The 22,950-nt window shown below is 41.7% G+C and overlaps 3 protein-coding genes and 1 long non-coding RNA gene across 10 annotated transcripts; 1 reads left to right on the forward strand and 3 right to left on the reverse strand.

Annotated features, from left to right (window-relative positions):
• Nucleotides 1–1,438: 1,438 nt before the first annotated feature.
• On the reverse strand, nt 1,439–2,225 carry LOC149986436 (uncharacterized). Its single transcript, XR_016500735.1, has 2 exons — nt 2,092–2,225; nt 1,439–1,671 (listed from the first exon to the last, which is right to left on the reverse strand). It is a non-coding gene; the product is annotated as an uncharacterized LOC149986436 (long non-coding RNA).
• A 1,825-nt stretch (nt 2,226–4,050) lies between these two features.
• LOC112276694 (phytoene synthase 2, chloroplastic) lies at nt 4,051–7,043 on the forward strand. The gene is made up of 6 exons (XM_024508257.3): nt 4,051–4,733; nt 4,999–5,049; nt 5,311–5,483; nt 5,639–5,874; nt 5,973–6,165; nt 6,479–7,043. Exons 1-6 carry the CDS (start codon nt 4,259–4,261, stop codon nt 6,662–6,664), a joined length of 1,314 nt encoding a protein of 437 aa, XP_024364025.1. The 5' UTR covers nt 4,051–4,258; the 3' UTR covers nt 6,665–7,043.
• A 997-nt stretch (nt 7,044–8,040) lies between these two features.
• Nucleotides 8,041–17,299, reverse strand: LOC112276692 (DNA polymerase I B, chloroplastic/mitochondrial). Of its 3 annotated transcripts, XM_024508251.3 has the most exons (17): nt 17,171–17,299; nt 15,831–16,238; nt 15,470–15,638; nt 15,273–15,321; nt 15,061–15,112; nt 14,037–14,846; nt 13,405–13,796; nt 12,908–13,096; nt 12,075–12,772; nt 11,630–11,828; nt 11,178–11,444; nt 10,767–10,865; nt 10,353–10,445; nt 10,008–10,193; nt 9,393–9,698; nt 9,142–9,231; nt 8,041–8,904 (listed from the first exon to the last, which is right to left on the reverse strand). In XM_024508251.3, exons 2-17 carry the CDS (start codon nt 16,195–16,197, stop codon nt 8,743–8,745), a joined length of 4,128 nt encoding a protein of 1,375 aa, XP_024364019.1. In that variant the 5' UTR covers nt 16,198–16,238; nt 17,171–17,299; the 3' UTR covers nt 8,041–8,742. The 3 variants fall into 3 exon arrangements, with proteins under 3 accessions (XP_024364019.1, XP_024364015.1, XP_073386893.1); XM_024508247.3 differs by having other exon boundaries at nt 13,405–14,846; XM_073530792.2 differs by lacking the exon at nt 17,171–17,299 and adding an exon at nt 16,874–17,002 and having other exon boundaries at nt 13,405–14,846.
• A 2,103-nt stretch (nt 17,300–19,402) lies between these two features.
• On the reverse strand, nt 19,403–22,563 carry LOC112276322 (glyceraldehyde-3-phosphate dehydrogenase, cytosolic). 5 transcript variants are annotated; one of them, XM_024507527.3, is made up of 6 exons: nt 21,880–22,563; nt 21,189–21,337; nt 20,422–21,077; nt 20,230–20,313; nt 20,014–20,103; nt 19,403–19,888 (listed from the first exon to the last, which is right to left on the reverse strand). In XM_024507527.3, the coding sequence occupies exons 1-6, from the start codon at nt 21,887–21,889 to the stop codon at nt 19,798–19,800; spliced, it is 1,080 nt and encodes a 359-aa protein (XP_024363295.1). In that variant the 5' UTR covers nt 21,890–22,563; the 3' UTR covers nt 19,403–19,797. The 5 variants fall into 5 exon arrangements, with proteins under 5 accessions (XP_024363295.1, XP_090103337.1, XP_024363294.1 ...); XM_090247211.1 differs by having other exon boundaries at nt 20,014–20,119; nt 21,880–22,458; XM_024507526.3 differs by having other exon boundaries at nt 21,510–22,231.
• Nucleotides 22,564–22,950: the final 387 nt, after the last annotated feature.

Below are 22,950 nucleotides of genomic sequence, written 5' to 3' on the forward strand. Positions count from 1 at the left end.
GGATGGTGTGCTGCCGGAGGACTTCTCTCGCATTATTAAATAATTGTTGGTGTGATTCGCAAGTTTAAATTTGCCTCGTACTGACGTCGTTACCGAGTGTACAGTCTAGAATCTAAGAGATCAAAAATAAATAAATAAACAAATACTGAAGAATTTTAATAGACACGTTTCTTATGTTTCTAAAGTAACACTATATTCTATTGCTGCACTCGGCTGCAACTCCAATTACGATGTTGCAATGCTTTTATGGTACTTATTTATTTATTTATTTAATGTGTACTGACTCATTGATCCTCGTGATTTCATGCCATCCGAAGCCAAATGTCGGTAATATTCAGTATTGTTCACAAATTCTTATTTTATTTTATTTTATTTTAGTTGAACTGTGACTGTCCTTTATGGTAAAAATGTTGGTTTTGTTTGATGTTGGAGTAACCAGAAAGGAATTGATCTATGACATCATAACAAGGGATGCAAACGCAAAATAAACTTGACAAAAGTCACAATAATAAGAATAATAATAACACTTCAGCATTTTCATAATTTTTTTTTGCAATTTTATTATCTAGTTTTTGTATTCGACATTTTTGTGTAGCACATGTGTCAAGGAATTGCATTTTTATTTTATGTTTATATCATTGTGTTAGATTCTACTTTTTTTTGTGGTGATGCAGAAGGCATTTGAATTCTGTCTCTTTTTCCAAATTTGAATTGCATTCAACCTAATCTTTTTGAAGTGGTATGAACAAGGAATCTGTGAGTTCTTCAAACATATCCTTAAATAAAAGGAAAAAAAAGAGAAGGACATAAAAGTATTGAAATATAATTCCAAATTAAAAAATCAACAATTTGTAATATCATTATAAAATTATAAAATAAAAAATAGTGATATACTATTTTTATATTATTATTTTTAAGTTATATTTAATTGTGATTTTTATGAAACATTTTAAATAAATTCTGATAGAAAATTATGATTTGATGTTTAAGGCCAATTCTTTTGATACACTAGTATTTTTGGAAGAAAATAAAAAAAAATACTAAAAAAATTAAGTTGTGTATTATCAATTAAATATTAATAGGCATAATTATATCACCATACACATGAGATGATTTTGATATAAAATAAAAGTTATGCAAAATTTTCACAAGTATTTTTTTTTTATATTAAAATGAAAATTATTAAATGTTAAAAATATGAATAATTTATATAGCTTTAGAAATCTTGGATAAAGAAAAAAAGAAAAAAAAGGATTTTTGAAGTGAATAACAATTGTAACAAATCAAAGAAGTTTATCAGATTCAAATTACAATCATTGAAAAAGTAGTATTGTCACAAATATGGTAAGTCATTTTTATTATGTAGCAGTTCACAAACAATAAAATATATAGTTATTTAAAAAAATGGCACTGATACAATGAAAAAATACCATATATATCCTTCAAATATGCTGAAATATCTAAAATATTCTTCAAATTTGTGATCCTAGCAAATGTACCCTTGTTGATGATAAATTATCACCAACATTCCTTGTTTAGTCATCATCTAAGGCCTAGACTGTGGGTAGTGCAGATTTCATCATGCCTCTTTTTGGCTTTTTGGAAATTGCAAAAAAATTGGTTCTTTTTCTTCTGCTGATTTGCAAACCACACCTCACATTGTAGATTCATCTACACCATAAACACTTGATTAATGAAAAAAACAACATGAATAAAATTAAGCACCAACCACTTATTAACCATACCATTGTAATCCCAACTCTTGCTAATACAATATTGGTTAGATGATTTAAAAACATACATTGTTTTTATCAATATTTTTATTGACTACATGAAAGATATGTCTGCAATTCTCTACAATGATGCGACAAATCATTCCACATGAATGGTAGGGCAAGACTCCTTTGAGACTCTGAGTACACTTAATCTCCATTCTTACAATTGAAAGTATGGTACAACTATTCAAATTTACTATTCAAAATCATGTGTATGGATGATGATAGCAACACTATCTTTCAACCAAAAAATAATCATAATTTGAAGAACAAATTACAACAATCAAAACACTTCTATGTTTATGATCACAAATACTTTTAAAAAAATCCATCTCCATTTTGAGCTCTCAAGTTTTTATCAAATGAGGTGAGAATATGTTTCTTTGCTTGCAATCGCCTGTAGGGAAGTATCTCAATATTGAAAGGACTCCTTTGCCTCTTAACTGGGAATTTGGAATTGGTGACCCGCTCTTCATGTTATTGTTATCATACTTTCTTGCAATCAGCAATAATCAGGCCATGCGCAACAAACATAGGCCATCTTGGTAGTTGTAATAACCAAAACCGATTACGAATAAAAAGCGAGGAAGATGCTCTCTCGCTCCAGTGACGACGACGAAGAAGAAGGTTCGGGAAGATTTTCTTTCTCTCTCTCCTCCGAGAGTGGTGGTGTCTGCGTGGCTTAGTCCAACTCGGATTGCACTTTGCACATTCTCCAGTAAACTCCAGCCCAGTCAGCTTCTTACCTATCCAGCTCAGATCGAAACTGCGTCTGCCAACGAACTGAGTCATGAACGACGGAATGAGTGGATGGATGAATTACTTTTCATCTATCGAGATCATCCCTTCATTTCGTTGGACGTGGTCACATTCCCCTCCCTTGTGGATACCTCTTCATGTGGACTTATTGCTCCCTTAAAAATTTCATTCCCCTATTTGTAAATAAATTAAAAATGGCAAATACATTAGATTCCACACTGCTACAACTAGTAACAAAGCCCCTACTAGTAAGTAGGCCCAGTGCCTTTTCATCACAGGAAAAGAGGGGCTTTTAGACACTTTGTGTGTGTGCTCTTAAATTATTTATGACATATGGAGAACATAGGGTTGCTCTCCAACGCTTCACATTCTAGTCAAGGAAGTTTATTTTTATTTTTATTTATAAAAAAAAAAAACATCGAAAATGTCAAGATGACGACGGATGAGAAAGTGACATAAACTCATAACTGGCAATACAGGAATGGGAATCACTGTAACACGAATTGAACCCACATACAACAATAAAGTGATAATCAGTGTTAAAATTAGGGCAGAATGGTGTCCACCACGAGATTCCAGCATCCAACGACCCAGAAAAGCAAATAAATACACATGATCTGGGTAAGTTTTGTGTTGTCAACTACAACCCAACTACACTTTGTGTTATTTATTTTGTGGGGTGGGTGTATGACCAGTGCCCTCCCTCTTCCCCGCCATGACAAATACCTCCAGAATTAGAAGACAGCAAAAGCACAGCCCTAGATCAAGTATGGCTGGCTCATGTCCACAACTTCGCAAATGGGACAATCCCACAACAACAAAAAGCGCGAGGCTAGTCAGAAAAGCGAGAGATTGAGTGAAAGAGAGTGAGTGAGTAGAGGCACACAACGGAAACCGAGATCCATATACCCACAAGTGTGCGAAAATGGCACAGAACTCAAATTCACCGTGATCACGAAAAACGAACCATGCACGCTCACCCACACCCACACTACGCAACCAATGGTGGGGATGAACCCACCCATCCATGACACATAAAAGAAACGGTGACGGGTGACCATGACATCGTGCACACCGTGACTCGATGCCTAACCGACCGACGGACGGTGCTGCTTGTCGCAACACGACCCTGTCCACGGGTATAGGCACATGACGGGCCACCCTCGCCGTGCCGCCAAGCGTGGTCCCGTCCCCCGATCCCGTTGCTGAGAGGAATTTGGCCTGCGAGCGATACGTTGCCACTCATACCGCGCGACGTGGTTCGCCTCGCAGCGTCCACAGAAACTCGCCCGCCTCGTAGTCGCCACAGCCTTGTGGCCACGCATCTAGGCCCTAGTATTGTTAAAACTGCGCGCGGTCAAAACGCAGGTTATTCTACTCTACGTCGTTTGCGGATTTTGTGTAGTTTATTCTGTTCAATTTTCCTGGTGACCCAGTTGTAACGTGATCTGAGCGACGCGTCTGAGTGGTCGGGTTAAGAAGGCTGTGGGTTCTGTGGGTCTTGTAGATCCAGAATTTGTCGCGCTGTTGATATCTGACAGAGAGAGAGAGAGAGAGATAGGGAGACGCGAATGTGTTGAAGTGTGGGAGTTCGGAGTGGTTGTAACCTGGGGTAGTGTCCATGGTAGAGATGAACTGAGAGTTGCACTGCAGTTGTGGAAGTGGGTGTGAGTGAGTGGGTGGGTGATTGAGATTTTTGGGGACGTTAGAAGGAGGCTGTTGCAATGCAGGCTGCAGGATTGCACGCTGTGAATAGCACGGCGAGTCCATGCTGGAGGGAGATGTTGCTGGTCGGGGCGAGCTCGTGCTCCGGTGATGGCAACAACCGAAGTGCATTACTGGCGCTGAAAGGTGGCCTTCGCACGAGCTTCCCAGGCGGATCGTCTAGCGTCTTGATGGTGCCACGAGCAGTGCTGAGCCAGCGCCAGGAGGCTAGTTCTAGAGCGTCTGCCCGCGCGCAGTCCAGTCTCTTGACAGAACCTTTGGATAGGAACTTCCAGTCTGCGGAGCAGCGCGTGCACGAAGCAGTTGCGAAGCAAGTGGCTATTGTGGAGAAAGAGCAGAGCCGAAGCAGTCAAAACCCCAAATTCGTGGACGTTCGACCTGACCTCACGCCAGTCAGCACCCTCGAGATGCTAGAAGAAGCGTACACTCGCTGCGGCGAAGTCTGTGCTGAATACGCCAAAACGTTCTATCTCGGTAAGTTCCTTTCAATCCTCTTCCTCTCAGTCATTGGCTCCACGCAACCACAGCCATGCAAGATATGGCCAAAAACAGACAGGAACCGCATATTTCTCGGGCATTGATAGAACTGGATGTGGTCTAGTATGAGTTCGCTTTTGCCTTGGCACTGGCATCTCCCGCAGTTAGTCACGCTGCCCTGTTCGGTTTTAATTCCGTTGCACTGTGATTTGCGTGGTCCGGGACTGTGTTCTTACTACTTGCATCTTCCCCTTATCTACAGGAACCAAGCTAATGACCCCTGAGAGGCAACGCGCTATCTGGGCGATATATGGTACGTTCAGAGCGGACTCGGCACTCTTTCAGGATCGAATTAGTAGACTATGGTTGAGACTGTAACTTGCGCCAGTGCGATTGATTATGCGACATCGGTTGGATACATTGAGTGTAAATTGTGTGTGTGTGTGTGAGAGAGAGAGAGAGAGCGAGAGAGAGAGAGTCTGGGTACTTCAATGTCCATTGACTGGGCGACCAGAGTTTAGGATAAGAGATTTTGCCATCCTCTCCAATGGCCTCTTTGTGGAATGTGCTGCAGTGTGGTGCAGAAGAACTGATGAGCTGGTCGATGGACCCAATGCATCGCGCATAACGCCCACTGCGCTGGACAGATGGGAGGATAGACTGGAAGATATCTTCTGCGGCCAACCTTATGACATGCTTGACGCTGCCCTCGCAGACACCGTCTCCAAATTTCCAGTCGACATTCAGGTATAAAATACATTCTCAGTGCAGCCCAATCTTCATGAATGACCCCTGCCCACTATAGAGGCGCAGGTTAGTCATGTGGTAGGAGTGGTCTCACTTTACTTAGGTTTATTTAGGAAGATGTTCTGAGTTTATACGTGGCTTTCTGAACTATCCAGCCATTTAGAGACATGATCGATGGGATGAGGATGGATCTCGTGAAGTCCCGGTACGCCAACTTCGACGAGCTCTACTTGTATTGCTACAATGTTGCCGGAACAGTGGGCTTGATGAGCGTACCCATCATGGGCATCGACCCTGAGTCGAAGGCCACTACACAAAGTGTATACAACGGTGCTCTGGCACTAGGAATTGCCAACCAGCTCACCAATATCCTTCGCGATGTTGGAGAAGAGTGAGTTACTTTCTCTTACTCTATCAATTATAGTTGGTCACATGAATATTGGTGATTGCAAGCAGAGAATCTAACTGGTGGCATTCTCTGCAATACAGTGCGAGGAGGGGAAGAGTGTACCTCCCACAGGACGAACTGGCCCGATTTGGCTTGACAGACGAAGACATCTTCGCTGGGAAGGTGACGGACAAGTGGAGGGCGTTCATGAAGGATCAGATTAAGCGAGCTCGCATGTTCTTCGTCGAGGCAGAGCAGAGCGTGCTGGAGCTCGACAAGGACAGTCGCTGGCCAGTGAGTACTCAATCCATACCACTCTATGTCTCCGATTTTCTGAATATCACCACCACAAAAACTCTCTCTACACAGACCCTTTAATCTGATACACGCAATCACAATGAGAATTAATGTTCAATTCCGGACATGCTGCACACCCTAATGCAATAGCTCCTGTCCAAGGAGAAGGAAACGCAGAATGACTTACGATATTTAACTTGCAATTTGCTTAGGACATTGATATAAATCTTTAGTGGCAATTTTCATGCGACGTCTCACCTGCTGTGGGTTTTATGAACAGTCATTGATGTGTTTATTTTGTAATGATCAGGTATGGTCGGCTCTTCTATTGTACCAACAAATCCTGGACGCCATTGAAGCGAATGACTACGACAATTTCACAAAGAGAGCATACGTCAACAAGTGGAAAAAGTTTGCCACTCTTCCGATGGCGTATGGCCGGGCACTATTGAAACCTCCGGGCGTACAAGCGAGATCAGCGGTACAGTCTTTGTAATCCTTTGTATCATATTCGGACAAACTTGTCGAGAAAACAATTACTCGCATTTCATGGATTCGATCGAGACCTGTATTTGTTTAGTTCCAGCTCGACTCAGCATCTTGTAGGGAACGTTAGAATCCACCCGAGGCAGTGGTATATTAGGCAGTGGTAGTGTAGAACAAACGGACCAAGGTGGTTTATCATTTATTCGCGCAGTCGCGGTGGTATCTGTGCCTTAAAACAGACTGTTATATTTGGGATAGTATCTCCTGCCATTCTCGAATGCCTCGTGATAGCGATCTAAATGCATGTGCACAAAACGGCACAATGAGAGTGTTACTTGTGACAAGACATACGATAGTATACGTTCAAAACCATGCTACAAGTAACATCACACCGCACTCACATGAGCAGCTGAGTTTCCACTGACAGAATATGTAAAGTAGCAGATCTCAACTCTTAGCAGTCGCTTTTCATAAATTGCTCCATCGTCATTAAAAATCTAGACGTCTTTACCGACACCAGTCTGTTATCTAACTTCACAAATGCACACATCACTGTAGTAAGAGGGGTCAGAATAATGTAATACAGACAGTAATGAATGTACGATCTGATTAACTTTTCTGTAACCGTTACCCACGTGTCGAATCTTTCCCATTGTGGTGACGTCGCAGGTTGCATAGTAAATTGAAAGTTTGACAATTCGGGTAGTAAACTAGAGAATTGTTGAATACATAATTTGTGTGCAGGTTGGCATATACTCGATAATATTCCCATTCAAATATTCTCTCGGCTTATAGATCCACCTCCTCAACGAAATTCCAAGGGAGGGGGGAGGAAGATATAATAAATAGTTCCTTTGAGAAGAATAATTGTTTTGTTTTCTCTATCTCGATCGTGGCGCAGATTCTAATGTGAACTTAAAAATTTACGAGCCTTAGAATCCTTGCATATCACTGGTTCGTAGTGCTTTCAACTGGTAAATGTATGACTTATTAGGGAATCCAATGCCAAAGAATAGCTCATGGGGGTACGTTCACGTGAAGTCGGAATCCAAAAACATGAGGTGCAGTGCACTTCTTGCTGCACCTACCAGTAATCTTCAATATTGTCCTCAGTTCTAGGGACGGTAAAACTTGTGAGGCACATGCGTTCGTTTGTCAGCAAAATAATACGGGGCACCTTAGCCTTTGGTGTGCACTTGGTGAGTTCATTTCGCAATGGCACTAATCATCAAGAAATCAGCTCCATCACAAAGCTCGATACAAAAGTTTGAGGGTGGCTGAACGGATTGAGATTTTAAAATCAATACATCATTAGTTAGGACACACAGAACAAGAACTACAGCCATACATGCTGTCCCACATCTGAAGTTTGAAGTGTAACCACAGTTGATAAATTTGATTCTTGAATTTTATTTAAAATTCAGAGAGCAAGTCCTAACAGCCATTCCTATTTCACCATACAGGAACTGAAGAAGTCACAGGTCAACACTTGCTTCCTAAAGTAATGGTCTTAGGACTTTCGGAATAAATAAGTAATGCATCAGTTTTCCAGCAATTCAATACTACATTAATCCACTATTAGTGCTCTTTCTAGGCATATGTTTCACTCCTAACAGGAACTCTAGTGTACAAAGGAGGAACCCCCTACTCGAAGCAATTCCACGCTATCTCTTAAAAAGAATTGAACTTGAAAACCAAGCCAGACTCAAGGTTGACGCTTAAATGACCCCAAACTTCTCTGAAAGAATAATTGTGATACGCATAAAGAATACTCCGGAAGGATCTGGGCATTCATGCCTGTGAGTTATGCACAGAATTGATCTCGAGCAATATTTCGCCAATCCTCGATGGTGATGTTCGGGTCTGCCCACAGATCAGTGTGAAGAGACACTGAAAGGTAGCAATGGCAAATCTGAGCGATCGGTACTTTTTTACGTCTCCATCACCAGTGCCGGACATCTGATTACAATACACCTTCCTGTTCACCACCTTGTATGTGGCACATCGAGTTTCGAACGCAATCATATAATACAGTTGAGGAACAGAAGACGGCGTAATATGAGCAGACAGCTTCGATGAAGCCCTTCTTCATTTGGCTGCATACCAATTTTCAGCGTAATCGCCATCAACTACCAACTCGACATCCAGAATATTTTCGCCGTTGAAGGGATACATCATGGATTTTATCACGAGTTCTTTGGCTTCTTCAGCAGACTCCAACGGTCCTTCGAGTATAACCTCGTCATGTACCTGCAGGTTCGAATAACCCGTCATTCTTTAGCTCTATAAATCTTCTATATTGCGACAGAAAATCGAGAACCACTTGTACACCTCGAAGAAACTAGCTATTCCAGTCCTCAATCCCATATGTCTAGCTTAATGCAAATTCACAATATATTACCATATTTTACTGTTGAAAAATACTGACTTGCGGAATAATGGACATCCTATTTCTAATTCACAAGGATTAAGGGCCAAAATCCTTACTTGTAGAAGGAGTTTCCATCCAAGTTCCCGAAGCCTCGCATTCTGATTGATCTCAAGCATAGCACACATTGCGACGTCTGCCGCACTTCCCTGCTCAAGGAAACAGAGCAATGACATGCGATTACCAAAACTATGCTTCGAAATGTCGGATAATGTTTTCATAGATCGCTTGAAAACTCGCATGTTATTCACTATTCGAGACACTCCAAATATAAATATCTAAAACGAAATCAATCGAAGTGCTAGCCTACCTGGACGGGTGTATTGATAGCAGCACGCTCCATATGAGACCGAAGCAATGAATTGGAAGAATTTATGTCAGGAAGATGACGTGCTCTCCCTAACAATGTATGTACACGTAAGGTCTCGTGAGCCTCCTGTTTCCGCTCTTTTTGCCAAGCAAGTACTTCAGGCCTATCACTATACCAAAGGTCCACTGTTGCTTTCGCCTCGTCTAATTTCACATTCCAATCCTTGGCAAGTCCCATGGCTGTTTTCCCGTACGCAATTGAGAAGTTCAGCATCTTGGCTTTTCTCCTCTCTGACCCAAACATATCCTACAGTACACATACAAAACATTTATAACGAACAATGGTAGCTCCGCGCCTATATTTAGTATCTTATGAGAGTATCTAAATATTTGCACTACAATCTATAAATACAAGTCGACTCTATGTAAAAAAAGAGAATTGCAAGCGCACTGATCCGTGCAGAGGCATCTTTTTCGTTTTTTCTTCAAGTATCTTTGTTCATAAATACGGCTGCTTACCATTTTAAAGTCCGATCAAAACATGTTCCGTCCAGTACTTCTTGATTAGTAAAACTGATCAGCGAACCAAATAAATATAAGAAAGAAAGTGACGTACTTTTAACAACGGAACTGGTGGTTTCTCTAGACCTTCCCATTCCAGCAACACTCTATCTTTTTCAACTGCTTCACGAACATGAGGGTACATGTTCATAGCCGTCCTTGAATGGAAATCACCACCAGCTATGAATGCTGCTTTCATGCTCTTGCAATCGGCTAAATGAGCAAGTAATCGCAACTCCAACTAAGGCAACGAAAGGCATGGTTAAAAATAATCTCAGAATTAGTTAGTATCAACAATGGCATACGAACACAGAACTGGTATTTCACACAATTACCTGGAATGCAAGAGCTAAAAAAACGAGGAATTTATTGTCTAAGCTCCACGAACACAGCCTCATACCTGCCCATAATCAGCCACCACAAGAGCCTTTCCAGGAGCAGCAACAAAAGCTTGACGGATCTTATAACGGTCTTTCTCAAGAGCTGGTTGGTTCTGCAGCAAGGGCAATGCATAAGCGTCCCTTCAGAATTCATGGAATGAATCATCAGTATTCGGAAGATGAATGACATCAAAATACGATACAATACAAAAAATGAAAATCCAACTGAAACCAATCTGTTAAATTGAGACAATACTTGCTTCTTAAAGCTGTGGAAATAGCACGGAAATGCAGACCAAGGTTGTAGTATAATCCCAACAAGAAAAGTAAGGATACTTCAGCAGACATATCATTTTATATAATTTACTAATTTTTTTAGATATACTATGAAACACCACATATGGAAAAGCTGTTTGAAGACAGCACACACTAACCTGCAGGCTTGGCCTTCTCGCAGACAATCGCCCAGTTTCAGTATTAATGTTCAAGGAACAATGCACCCGCCCATCAGAGACGCTCTTGATATCATTGCCCTACAAAACAACTTTCACGTCAAAATGGACTTTGGTAGGAAAAAGAGCCGCTGGAAGTAAACAAGAACCGTAGCTTGCCTACAAAGTTCAAGAGTTAGTTTATCTTTTCTATTTGGGTGTACTCCAGAGGTGCTTTTGTTTAGTGCTTTTCATTCATAGAAAATGCTTAGAATTAGATTCAGAGAACATTATTAAATAGTTTGACACTAAAAACGCTTCCAACGAAAAGACGAAATAAAGAGCGAGTTGTGCAAAATGTGGAAATTGGAGAAAAATTCCCGTTCAGAAAGGCCGACTAATAAAAACATGTACCTGTAATGGTTCTATGAAATTGGACAATAATGTATTGATTGAAGCAACTTCACACAATGCAGCCAATGCCATACATGCCTCCTTGCCCTCTTGACCTCCAAGGAAGGCCTTATAAGCCTTGCCATATACAGATAAATCTTCTTCGTGGTCAGTCTCCACTCCAGCTGAGGTTAGTGAAACCTCAGGTTCTGTATCGACCTCCAGTACTCCTTCCGCAGCATCATCGTCTATGTCAGAATAGTCGATAGAAACTTTGCCTGCAAGTGCCTTCAATAAAAAAGACATCACAGCTTTCAAAGAGTGAAACAATGAAACCATCATATCATGTTAATCCAACAATAATCAGAAATATCAAGCAATTCGACCATAAACTTATCCGGAGTTTCAAACTGAATTATCCCTACACTTACGAACACGAGTACTTATGAAAGTAATCGATGACATTTTCTCACCCTAATTGCTGCACCACCAACCGCTGGCCAGCCAGAAGACGTATAGGTCTCCACAGGTATTTTGATACCGTGATTTGCGAGCCCTGTTATAACCATAGGCTTTGTCTTTTTCGCAATCTTTTTGCCCTCCTCTATAAATCCATCGGTATTGGGCGTACTGAAAACCCGCTCCATAGGTAGTGCTTGATCTGCATCCTTCCTGGAATCAAAGGAAACTTCAGATAGTCCACCCAATTTAATGGAATCGAGCTAACTGCACATTGATTATGATACATCTATAACACGATCAACTCACACTAAGAAATATAATATCAAAGCTAATTTGTGACGTTATATCGATTCTTTGACCTAAATACTCGAGGTGCAACTCAAATATCCCAATGCATTACTCTCATCTGTTGAGCAGCAGCCACTGGAAACAAATATAGGGATGCATAGCAGCTACCTGTTTGCAGTGCCTCCAAACAAAAACTGGCGAATTTGAGCATCACTTCCAACGTTCATTCGTGCAGCATTTGGACAGTATCTTGCAGCCCACTTCCGGAAGCGACTTACTGATATCTTTTGTTGAGCCCTAGCAAGCTTTTCAACAGTGGCAAGGTGATCATAATCCACAAGCATTCCATAAGCCTCCATCTGCACCAAAACCTCTCCAAACGGCCTCCAGTACTTCTCATAGAAGTCGTACATAGATCCCTTATGTCTCAATTCTGCTACACTCCATGGAGTATTACTCAGCTTATGCTGAAGACTTACAAAGAGGCGCCACGTGCATACTGCATCAAGTGTAGAGTAATGAATCCAAGCGTCCCGCAGCTCCTCGTCTCTTTGCAATTCATCAACTGGAGGTACCACTTTGATTTTACCAGGTGTGCCATCTTTTTTCAACTTGGCCTTTCCAAATAACTCTTTCATTGACTTCTTTCCCACAAACACAGAACCATCTTCTTCAGTAAAATTCTTTGAGCAATAATCCATGACTTTCCTATCGGCACTCAATACTTCCAGTGCGTAGCCTCCTTTGGAACCTCTCCTCGCTGAATCATTTAGACGAGCCAGATGCATAGTATCTGCATAGAAACCTTGAGGATGTATTCCATGCCTACTGAGTATATGTTTGTCAAAACTATAGTTGTGCCAAACCTGCGCACACCACCAATCATAATGGTGAAAAGCTCACTGTTATCGATCCCTATTCCTGAACCAGCATCTACAGTGGTAAGTAATTCTTTGCCATGAACACCAAGCATGCGAAGCACAAGGTGCAATAAGACCTACCTTTTGAATAGAGGGATCCTCAAAATAACGTTTAAAGACTCTCAGAACATCATCCCCACCATCCAACACATCAACCCAGAGGCGGTTCTTGCCATATCCAAAATCCGCACCAGGTCCACAATAGATACTGAAACATGTGATTTGCCCATGTCCAACCGGACTCTCTTTTTTCACATCTATCCCTGCAACCTGAAGCACCACAAGCACTAAGTTGACAATCTCAAGTGGCACTATAACAATAACATTTTCTCGACCAACAAATTCTCGAAAGAAAAAAACAATATCAGGATTAGAGTAAGAAGACAGCCCATGCAGGAACAATCAAATATATCTAGCGGTATACAATACAAGTAGAGTGAAGCTCTATCAGTTCACAGAAGTCATCAATTACGCAAGGAGATAGGTTTTATAATAATAATTACGAACACCTCGCCAGAGATAACAATTAAAAAAACGAACTCAAATGAGATAAGTATCCAGAATTAGTAAAAGAATACCTCAGTATCACAAGCATGCACCACATTCTTGTATTCGCTCATCAGCTGCTCAACAACCATTTCAGCCTTTTCGACGCTGTCTACGATCATTACAGATTTTATAGACACTGGCCGTCGTTCCTCATACGGATCCATGTTGGAAGACCTCTCGGAATCTAGTGCCGAGACGTGCGAGTCACCTGTGACGTTATTCTCTCCTAGATCCTTTCTTTCAAGTTGGACAGGGACATGTTTCTTCCTTGATCTGGTTCTGAGCTTACTTTCTTCCGGTGAATTATCAACAATAGCTTTCTTAACAGTGATACTCCGTTTAGCTGAAGTCTTCTTAATTTGACCACTCTCAGATTGATCAGCATGGCTGCTTGGTTGGTTTTCCTCACCAATTTTTTCAGCTGAATTAGAAAACCCAGACTTTTGCTCAGGAATGTAGTCAGAAAAATTCAAAGACTTGCAAGGACGCTCTTTTACAATCACTGGTTTGAAAATCTCTGACTTACATGAACGCTCATTCACAATCACTGGTTTGAAAATCTCTGACTTACATGAACGCTCTTTCACAATCACTGGTTTGAAAATCTCTGACTTACATGAACGCTCTTTCACAATCACTGGTTTGAAAATCTCTGACTTACATGAACGCTCATTCACAATCACAGGTTTGAAAATCTCTGACTTTTTTTCGCATGAACTACTCAATCTAAAGGATTTCGAATAGTCATTCCGATCCGTAGCTATGGAAGTGGACGAATGAGATTTTTCAGGCTCGAACTCCGACAACGGTACCTCTGTCTTCAACGCAGATAAACTCAAGGGCTTCGCCAGCACCAATATTCCCAACTGGTGAGCAGCTCTTTCCCATGCTTCTCCACGTCCAGAGTCTACAGCCTGTGAGGTCACACCCACGTCCGGCGTCTTTCTGGATGTCAACAAGTGTGAATTCTGATTTTGCGCACGTAATTTACCGAAGCGTCGGGCAAGCTGAGGAAGGGCGTACCCATTAGTCAAATGAGACTTTGTCTTCGATACGGCTTGGAGAGCAACCTTCACAGTCCTCGAAACAGGGGGTACAAAATTAGAAGGCGATGACTTGAAGTGTTGTATTGATTGTGGAAACCTGAACTGAGGTGCTGTGTTGACCGTGTTTGGTAATTGAACTTGCTCCCTTGTATGTTGCACGCTTAACGATGGCTTCCGTTGCATTGCTGAAACCGTTCCAACCATCGCCGTGTACAGATTGCTCTTGGAACTTGAGTCGAAATTCTTTGATGCAGAAGTATTCCAGAGACGAGAAAGGTTGCCGCCTGTACTGCTAGAATTAAAGTAATGGGGACGGAAATAGGGAAGGGAAAGTCTGCGACTCGTCGAGCCTAAACGGTCGCCATCCTCGCACGCTCGTAGGACCTGTTCCATTAATTCAGGATCAGCGTCTCGAAGTAGCCCCCCTGAGCAGCCACACAATCATAAGTGGCTGCCAGAATTCAGAAATTAGGTTACTCAAGAAAAAGATATACCTTCACAGATAATCGAACTAAGCGTTTACATGGATATGGTTAAGACGAGATTGAATACCGATAACCACATTCATATCACTAAACAAAGATCAAATCAGTCTGTCTCTACTCTAATACGTCTACATGCGGGAATAGAAGTGCTCACCTATGAAATTAAGTTCTTTTCTCTTCCGACTCCAGTCATTAAGACCCAGTACCTGTCCACCAACAACAAACCAGCACTAAGAATCAACAAGCGGGTACATGACTTGAAAGAAAAACGATTCGCGTAACCAGAAGTTGGACAGAACTTAAGACTTTGAGCAACAACTAACACCCTACTAACACTTAATAAGTTTATTGCAGATGTCACTTTACCTTGACCAGCATGACAGCGTCATAGACTTTCTCATCAAGCGATGCCAACCTGCGGGATCACATTGTGAGAACGGGAGAAACCTTAGTTGTTTTGGATTTTTCATGAAAATGAATTCAAGTTGTCTTCCATCAAACACCATACGGAAGATCCACATGCTAGTCCGTCGAAGAGTTGCATTGCAGTGGTGGATAATTACCTAATAGCTTCTCGAAGCTGAGTAGAGGAGAGTGCAGCTAGCGTATTGGCCCACTTCAGAGGCCTCGAAACAGTTATCGTCCTCCGCTCTCCGGCCTTCTTATATGAGACCTCAGCTGTCCCATTCTTAGACTCAGGAGCTGATGGAAACTCGTGTGACTTGCGGGCACCTAACCCCGACAATTGAAATAATTAAGCATATCAAATTTTGGTCTGCAGAAACCGAAAGTTTTCCTACAAGAAGATCTATGGAAAACTTGAGCCAATTCTTACTAGGGCATTTATTGTACTTGGCTATAGTCCTTCAAAGAAATACAAACCAATTCAAACACCCATTCTCATTGCTGCATTGCAATAAATACCTGCAGCTGTAACATCATCCTTGACATCACTATTACGTCTCCAAAAAGAGGACTGTCTCCCGTTCGCAGGGAGTATCCTGGACCCAACATAATAATTCCTTTCCAACCGCCTTGAATAATCCTTGCAAGGAGTAAAACGAGAACTAGAAAGCAAATGCGGGCGTGTGGGGCGGATCGGAGCGACCACCAATTTACTAGGGCTTCGTATGTGTGAAAATGGAATTCGTAAAAGGAAGCAATGGACGGGCATAAAGGCCCGCGAAGAAGGGGCCGAGAAAGAAGGAGAAGTGAAGCAGGGAGTTCGAAAGCCAGCGGCAACTGCGCTTTTGTACAGCTGAATCACTAGTCGTTGCACCGAGCCTTCCATGACTCATTCAGGTCTCAAACACGACCCGGCGCTTCGCATGTCTGGATAGCAGGAACACCACCGTCAACGCACGCAAATGCACAAAAACGACAAAAAATAATCGTCGGCAAGAAAAAACCAAACGATTTGCTATTTTTTAAAAATAAAAATAAAAATAAATGGAACACCGAACATCTTGGCAAATAATATTTTGAAACAGACACATCGGGAGACTAATTGCATGACCTACTGTAAAACACGATAACTAAAACGGGTTTCCTCCAACCAAAAAGTCGTAAGAACAAATGTACACAACTAGAACATTCGGCACGATTCACGGTGCGCCTCGACAATTAGATGCTTTACAATCATGAAAAATCGACCATCGACAGCAAACTCGTGCATAATGCGCGGCGATCGTGAGAAATCTCTGCGTCTGCCTCATTCATGCACAAAATTCGGAGAATGAGAAAGTAACTCCCGATAGCAACACCACCACTATTCACAATTCTCCTGCATTCTTTAGTTTCAATTGCGACTAGCCTCTAGGAATCCCTCTAAGCGAGATCTAAATTAGCAGAACTTTCAGCTTTCTGTAGTTGAAGAAAAATAGACTCCGCGGACCCGAGTCTAAATCAATTGCTAAGAAAAAAACGTGAGAGGAAGGACGCGCTCGGGTAAGCAGTACACAACTGACCTCCACCAACACAACACTCCAAAAGATTGCTCGCGATCACCTACAAAGTACAACGATACAGCACTATCGCACTTCGCGCGGTGGAACTGAGAAAAAAACTTCACCACCTGATTGTGAACATGCAACCAGACGCACAGAATCTCACACGCGGTTTTGGAGGAGCAACGTAATTTGCTCGAGACAGACAAACGCCTAAGAATTAAGTGAAAGCCGCAATTCCTGACGATTGTACCCTGTCGCTTGCTTAACCCTAAACCATGAACAGAGATGAGAAAGAGTCCGGCATGCAGTACGCACCTGAGGCTGGTGAGTCCCTCCCTCCTTCCCAAAGTGGCACCAAATGCAGAAATGCATGTGTAGTTGCAACACAAAATGGCTGCTCCCCCCTCCTCGTAGCACGGCACGGCACAGACTCAGACACGGACACAGAGTCAGCCACGGCGACGATGACGAATGCTGACGAGTCGCCGGGGTTTAGGGTTTTGCACGGGTTTGGATGCACGTGAGCATCCCCCACCTATAACTGTGCTTACATTTACACATATTTGTACATGTATGTATTCAAAGATTGCCAATTATGTATACGATTTTATTTACAATTATAAATATTTAAAGTTTTAAATATCTTTATAATTACTTCATTTTTTGTAAAACTATTTAAATTATAACTGCTAGTTACATTTTTTATTTTTAAAATGATTGTTATTAGAAAAATGAGGTATTTGAATTCAAGCTAGAATAGACAATATAATCTTGTTACGTGGATTTTTTTAATTTTTTTAAGGAAAGTGTGTCTGAACTTAAACCTATTACGAACCCATAGTTTCAATGGGTTATTCAGTTGAGAATCAGAATATATGAATATTAATATATTCTAAATAACATACGTTAGAAAATTAAATTTTGAATGGTTGAATACACCATAAAAAGAAGTATGTGTCAAAAACTGGATATTAATATATGTATATATGCATTTTTAAATAAAATTATTCTTATTTTATTGTAATATGCTGAATACAATGATATTAATAAAAAACATTATTAAAATAAGCATTCTATATGTATTTTTATATTATAAACAACTTGCAATTTTAATATATGCATATTTGAATAGTTTTTAAGGAATTACAAAACTCAATTAATTAGTCAATTGTGTTATTTAAATTGATGTCTCTTAAAATCACTTCAAGATTGAATATAAAAACACATTTGTTACGTAATTAAAACACTACTTTCTTTATTAAAAGAAGATTTTTTAGCACGTAATTTTAATAAAATATTTTTACATATATAAAATGAAAATTTTATGTATCTTTAAATTAAAATAATGATGATGTAAATATTATTCTTTACTATTATTTTATCTAACATTGCAATAACATTTTCACAGCACCTTCATTTACTTATATATATATATATATATATATATATAGATACATATTGTTTATAATGATTTGTTAATTTCATGACATTTAATTAGAGGTGAAAAATCACATTGAAATTAAGACGAATACATGAATCTTCATGAGTGGTGCTTAAAATTCCAGAAACACAAAAAAAATATATCAATAAACATTTCTCAAAAAAATGTCAAAATTACCAAAGAAGATGTAACTGTTTCTAATTTGCAATATATTTGGCTGTTAACCACAGGAAACAGACAAATAGGAGGGGGAGAAGGGGGGACAAGGCAAGGCAAAAAGAAAAATAAAGAAAAATAAATAAAAATAAATAAAAAATGAGGATGCAAAGTGAAAAAGGAGAAAGGAAAGACAATTCAAGGAGAGAAGAGAAGAGAAGAGAAGAGGGGAGTTGGTGGGTGGGTGGGTGGACAAAGGGTTTTCATTCTCACCCTCAATTTTGAACAAAAATTGAGGGAGAGGTTGCCCTCTGTCCATTACCCACAACCTTTGTGGGGTCAAATAACAAAACAACCTAAATCACCCCCGAATGTTGAGTAGAGTAGATAAAAAAAATCCCTTCTAAAATATCCATTCACAGAACATACGATACAGCAGAATTGCTGAGAATCTCTATTCAATACCAAACCTTTCCTTTCCATGGGGTAGGGTTTTAAAGTCATGGTAGACCCCAATAGAGCTCTCACCCTAGTTTGACAAACTCAACCTAGTTGTGGAAATGCCTCACTCAGAGGTTGTAGGAAAGGGGGTGGGGGGGTCATGGAAAGCCAAGTCTGTCGGAACTACCCTCCCAGTTTCAAGCCTTCACGCTTCAAGCTTTCTTGCGCATGTCGGTAACGCTGTGGATATCACAGAGTGCTTCTCACGAAAGTATTTTGTGGACACGGCAACGGATTTGATGCAGGAATCTCAACTGGTTGCAGATGCAAAAAGCTATTCGGGAAACACACGTTGCAGCTTCCTCTAGATTGTGGGCCTGTGGGGAGTTCTGAGATCAATATGGAAGTCCTGGACAACTTGCAAGTATTGACTGAATAAAAGTGAGTTTTTGTGAGGTGCCGGCGAAATCTGCAGAAGCTGTGAGAAATGTCATCGATTTAAGAATGGGTGCGGGGAAAAAATGAATGTGGGTATTATTGCATTGGCTTCTCGTGACGACACAATTGGAGGCTTAAGCCATAGTTTTTCAACAATGACAAATATTAAAAAAAATGTCTCTGTTGCTTCTTTAGGAAGCCTGAATTTTACAAGAGCACATTTTGAAGTTTCTTATAACAGAAGAGTAAGAAAAAGAAAGAAAGAAAAAAAGAAATCTGCAGCGATGCGTGTGTGATCACTCCAACGGGGAGGAGTTGGACGCCTCCTCTTCTAATCCTATCTCTGCGGCACATGTTTACAAGCTGGGCTGTTGCCTGCATCTGCTTTTCGTCATCACCAGTGTTTGGGCTGCCCTTCACCACCCATCGTTGTGCTTTAATTACAGAATCATGCTCGCATTGGGCTTCATTGACTCTCTCTAGCATGGTGGGTTTGGAAATGTGATGGTGTTCGCTGCATTAATGCCATGTGGATTATAAACTCCACCACCCTATGACTGCACAACCAGAATCCATTCTATGAGATTTGGTACGAATGTAAAGTTTGATAACTGTGCTAAAATCACACGAAGTAGCAAAATTTCGAAATTTTACGGCAAGGTTTATGTTTTTTGTGGTCTACCTATAGCCCCACTCGTTGTCAAACCATGCCATGAGCTTGAAGTAGCCGTTACCCAAAGAAAGACCAGCTTTTGCATCCAATATGCACGATCTGATGACCAGAATCACTGAGACATCGTAAGAACCCTCAGAAATCACTCAAATGCGTAAGAGTATTGATCAGCAAGATTATATTTCAAAAATTGGAGGTGCTCACAACACTAAGATTTAGTCGTACCTGCTGTCCCCAATGAAGTCGGTCGACGCAGCGTCCTCCTCCGTGTAGCCCAAGATTCCCTTTAATGAGCCCTCTGCCTCTTCTCTGCAATGACAGGGATCCATACATGAGAAGACAATTACGAACAATCGTCCTGAGATCGAATTCTACAGAGAATGGAGGATTTGTCGATCAAGGGAGGATGGTCCTTACTTTATCGCTTCACAAACTTGCTCGTAAGAAACACACTGGTCGAGCTTGAATGCGACATCGATGAGAGACGCATCGGCAGTTGGAACTCTAAAGGCCATGCCCTTAATTTTACCATTCATGCGTGGGATCAACCGACCGATCGCCTTCGTCGCACTCGTAGTGCTGGCTATGATGTTGGCGCACCCGTCTCTCAAATCCTTCCTCGACGGACGATCAAGTAACTTCTCTGTTGCGGTTAAAGAGTGCACGGTTGTCATCACTCCTTCCACGACTCCAAATTTGTCATTAAGAACCTTGACGAGCGGCGTCAAGCAGTTCGTTGTGGAACTGGCCATGGACACGACGTTGTACTCGGACCGGTAATCGCACTCGTTGACGCCCACCACGAACATGGGTGCGTCCTTGCTGAACCCTGTGATGATCACCTTCTTTGCACCACCCTTAAGATGCTCGGCTGCTTGGTCTTTCATGGAATAATTGCCTGTGCACTCCACCACAAAATCAACGCCATGTTCACCCCATGGAATCTCTGAGAGCTCCTTGAAGCCCAGGATGGCGACCTTCTTGCCACTGAAAGAGAAGGTTTGCTCGTCTTCGGCGTATATGTCCGCCTCCGTCATTCGTCCGTGCACTGTGTCGTACTTAAACATGTGTGCCTACCATTTCACGTATGCCAATTCTGTCAGAGATTGTGTTCGGCTCAAGGTCACACTGAACAGAAATGCATGTCTGTAACGCGACGTTGTGTGTAGGGTGCATGGACTCACCATATAGTCTGTGCTGATGAAAGGGTCGTTCACAGCCACCAACTCGATATCATTTCTCTCCAGTGCAACTCTGGCCACGAGACGTCCAAACCTGCCGAAGCCATTGATGCCAATCCTAACTTTTTCAGGAATGATCTTCCCTGAAGCCCCTGAACAATTCATGAAGGACACAAAAACTCAATACGAAGAAAATTATTCAACGGGAATCAACTGCAGCAATTGATGAAAAGAACCTCTGCTATCCATCCCGACGCCGAATGCCGCAGGCATACACGTTCTAGTACGACACAGAAATCTGGGAATAAACAAAGTGTTCGTGACCTTCGGGAATCCACCCCGAATTCCTCATCAAATGCAATGGCGAAAGTATTCAGATCCTCCTTGTGAGCATATCCAAGTTCATATGCTGTAAATTGTATTCTAAACTTGTAAGAACTAAACAGCGCCATCTCGGGAAATAGCTGAAAATGTAGTCTAGTACCCAGGTTTATTCAAAGGAAGAAGTCCGCCGACCTCATTTTCCGATGCCCGACCAGACAAACACAAGGAACAGAAGGAAAAGAAAGGTTATTTTCTTCATTAATTCAAAGCTTGACCTCACCAATTGCACACAATTAAGTTTCTCCGATTCCAGCACGTCATACTCTGATAAAGAAGAGAAACTTAAATTCAAGGAGTCTGAATTTCTGACCTTTCCCCATGGATGCACCACCCCTACAATAGTCGAGGTTTTGTAGTAACAAGTGATCCTCGCTGGAAGACCACTAATTTCAGGTGAGCGGGTTTCCTTCAATCCGAGTTTCTTAGCTCAAGAGTTCCACCGAAACAATCGTAGCGAAACAACAGGCTACCGAGGGCATTGAAGCTAAAGAATTAAGCTCACGGTTACGCTGCAGACTCTCATATTTATGTTTTATTCGCGTCGCCGAATTTCACCTATTCGTCACACTTATACGCTCGTGGAAGTAAATATAAAAGCTTTAAGCTATGAGAACCTCCTGTTCACCTATCCGTGAGATCAACTCTCAACAGCAACAACAAAAAGTCCCTCTCATTTCTCGAATGAAATTTCAGAATCCCTTTGCTCTGCAATCGCTACACATATCGAAACTGAAGACAAAACTGCGCCCCGAGGTGGACTCCAACGTCTTTCAACAAACCTGTCAACAGCTTTTTAAAGTCCTTGACTGATCTCCTCAACGAAAAACAACCGCACTTACACACCCACGCTCTCGATCCTCGCATGGAAATCTAACCACTCCATCCATCGGCGACTCGGGGGGGGGGGGGGGGGGGGGGATTGTGCCACGGCAAGTTGGGTTTTGCAAGAGAACTTGCAGAAAAAGGATCTCCGAGCCTCACGCTCGGAACGAGCCGGTGGAGCCACGCGGTCGGAAGCGTTGAAAGTGCATTCACATGTAGTCAGAGGACGGAGCCATGCGGGACCAACCGCATGATCCAATCTGCAGTGTCTAGCCCCTTCATCCCCGCAGTGAAAAATATCTTTTCCTCATAACTGACGTCCCTTGCTGCTGCTGATGCTGCACAGGGTCCCACTGCGGGAGGGGGGGATGGATCGCCGCTGCTGCTGCTGCAGTAGAAGTAGTAGTCGTAGTAATGCAGAGCTGGGCAGTAGACAGTTGAGAAAGCCTGGGCTGCTCACACACTTCCATGCTTGCTTTGCTTTGCTTCCATGCACCACTGCCACCGCCCTTCTGATCACTTCACTGTCATCGCCCCCTTCTCACTCACCCTTTGATCA

The sequence above is a fragment of the Physcomitrium patens genome, chromosome 24 (assembly GCF_059467195.1).
Source record: "Physcomitrium patens ecotype Gransden chromosome 24, ASM5946719v1, whole genome shotgun sequence".
Classification (NCBI taxonomy): Eukaryota; Viridiplantae; Streptophyta; class Bryopsida; order Funariales; family Funariaceae; genus Physcomitrium; species Physcomitrium patens.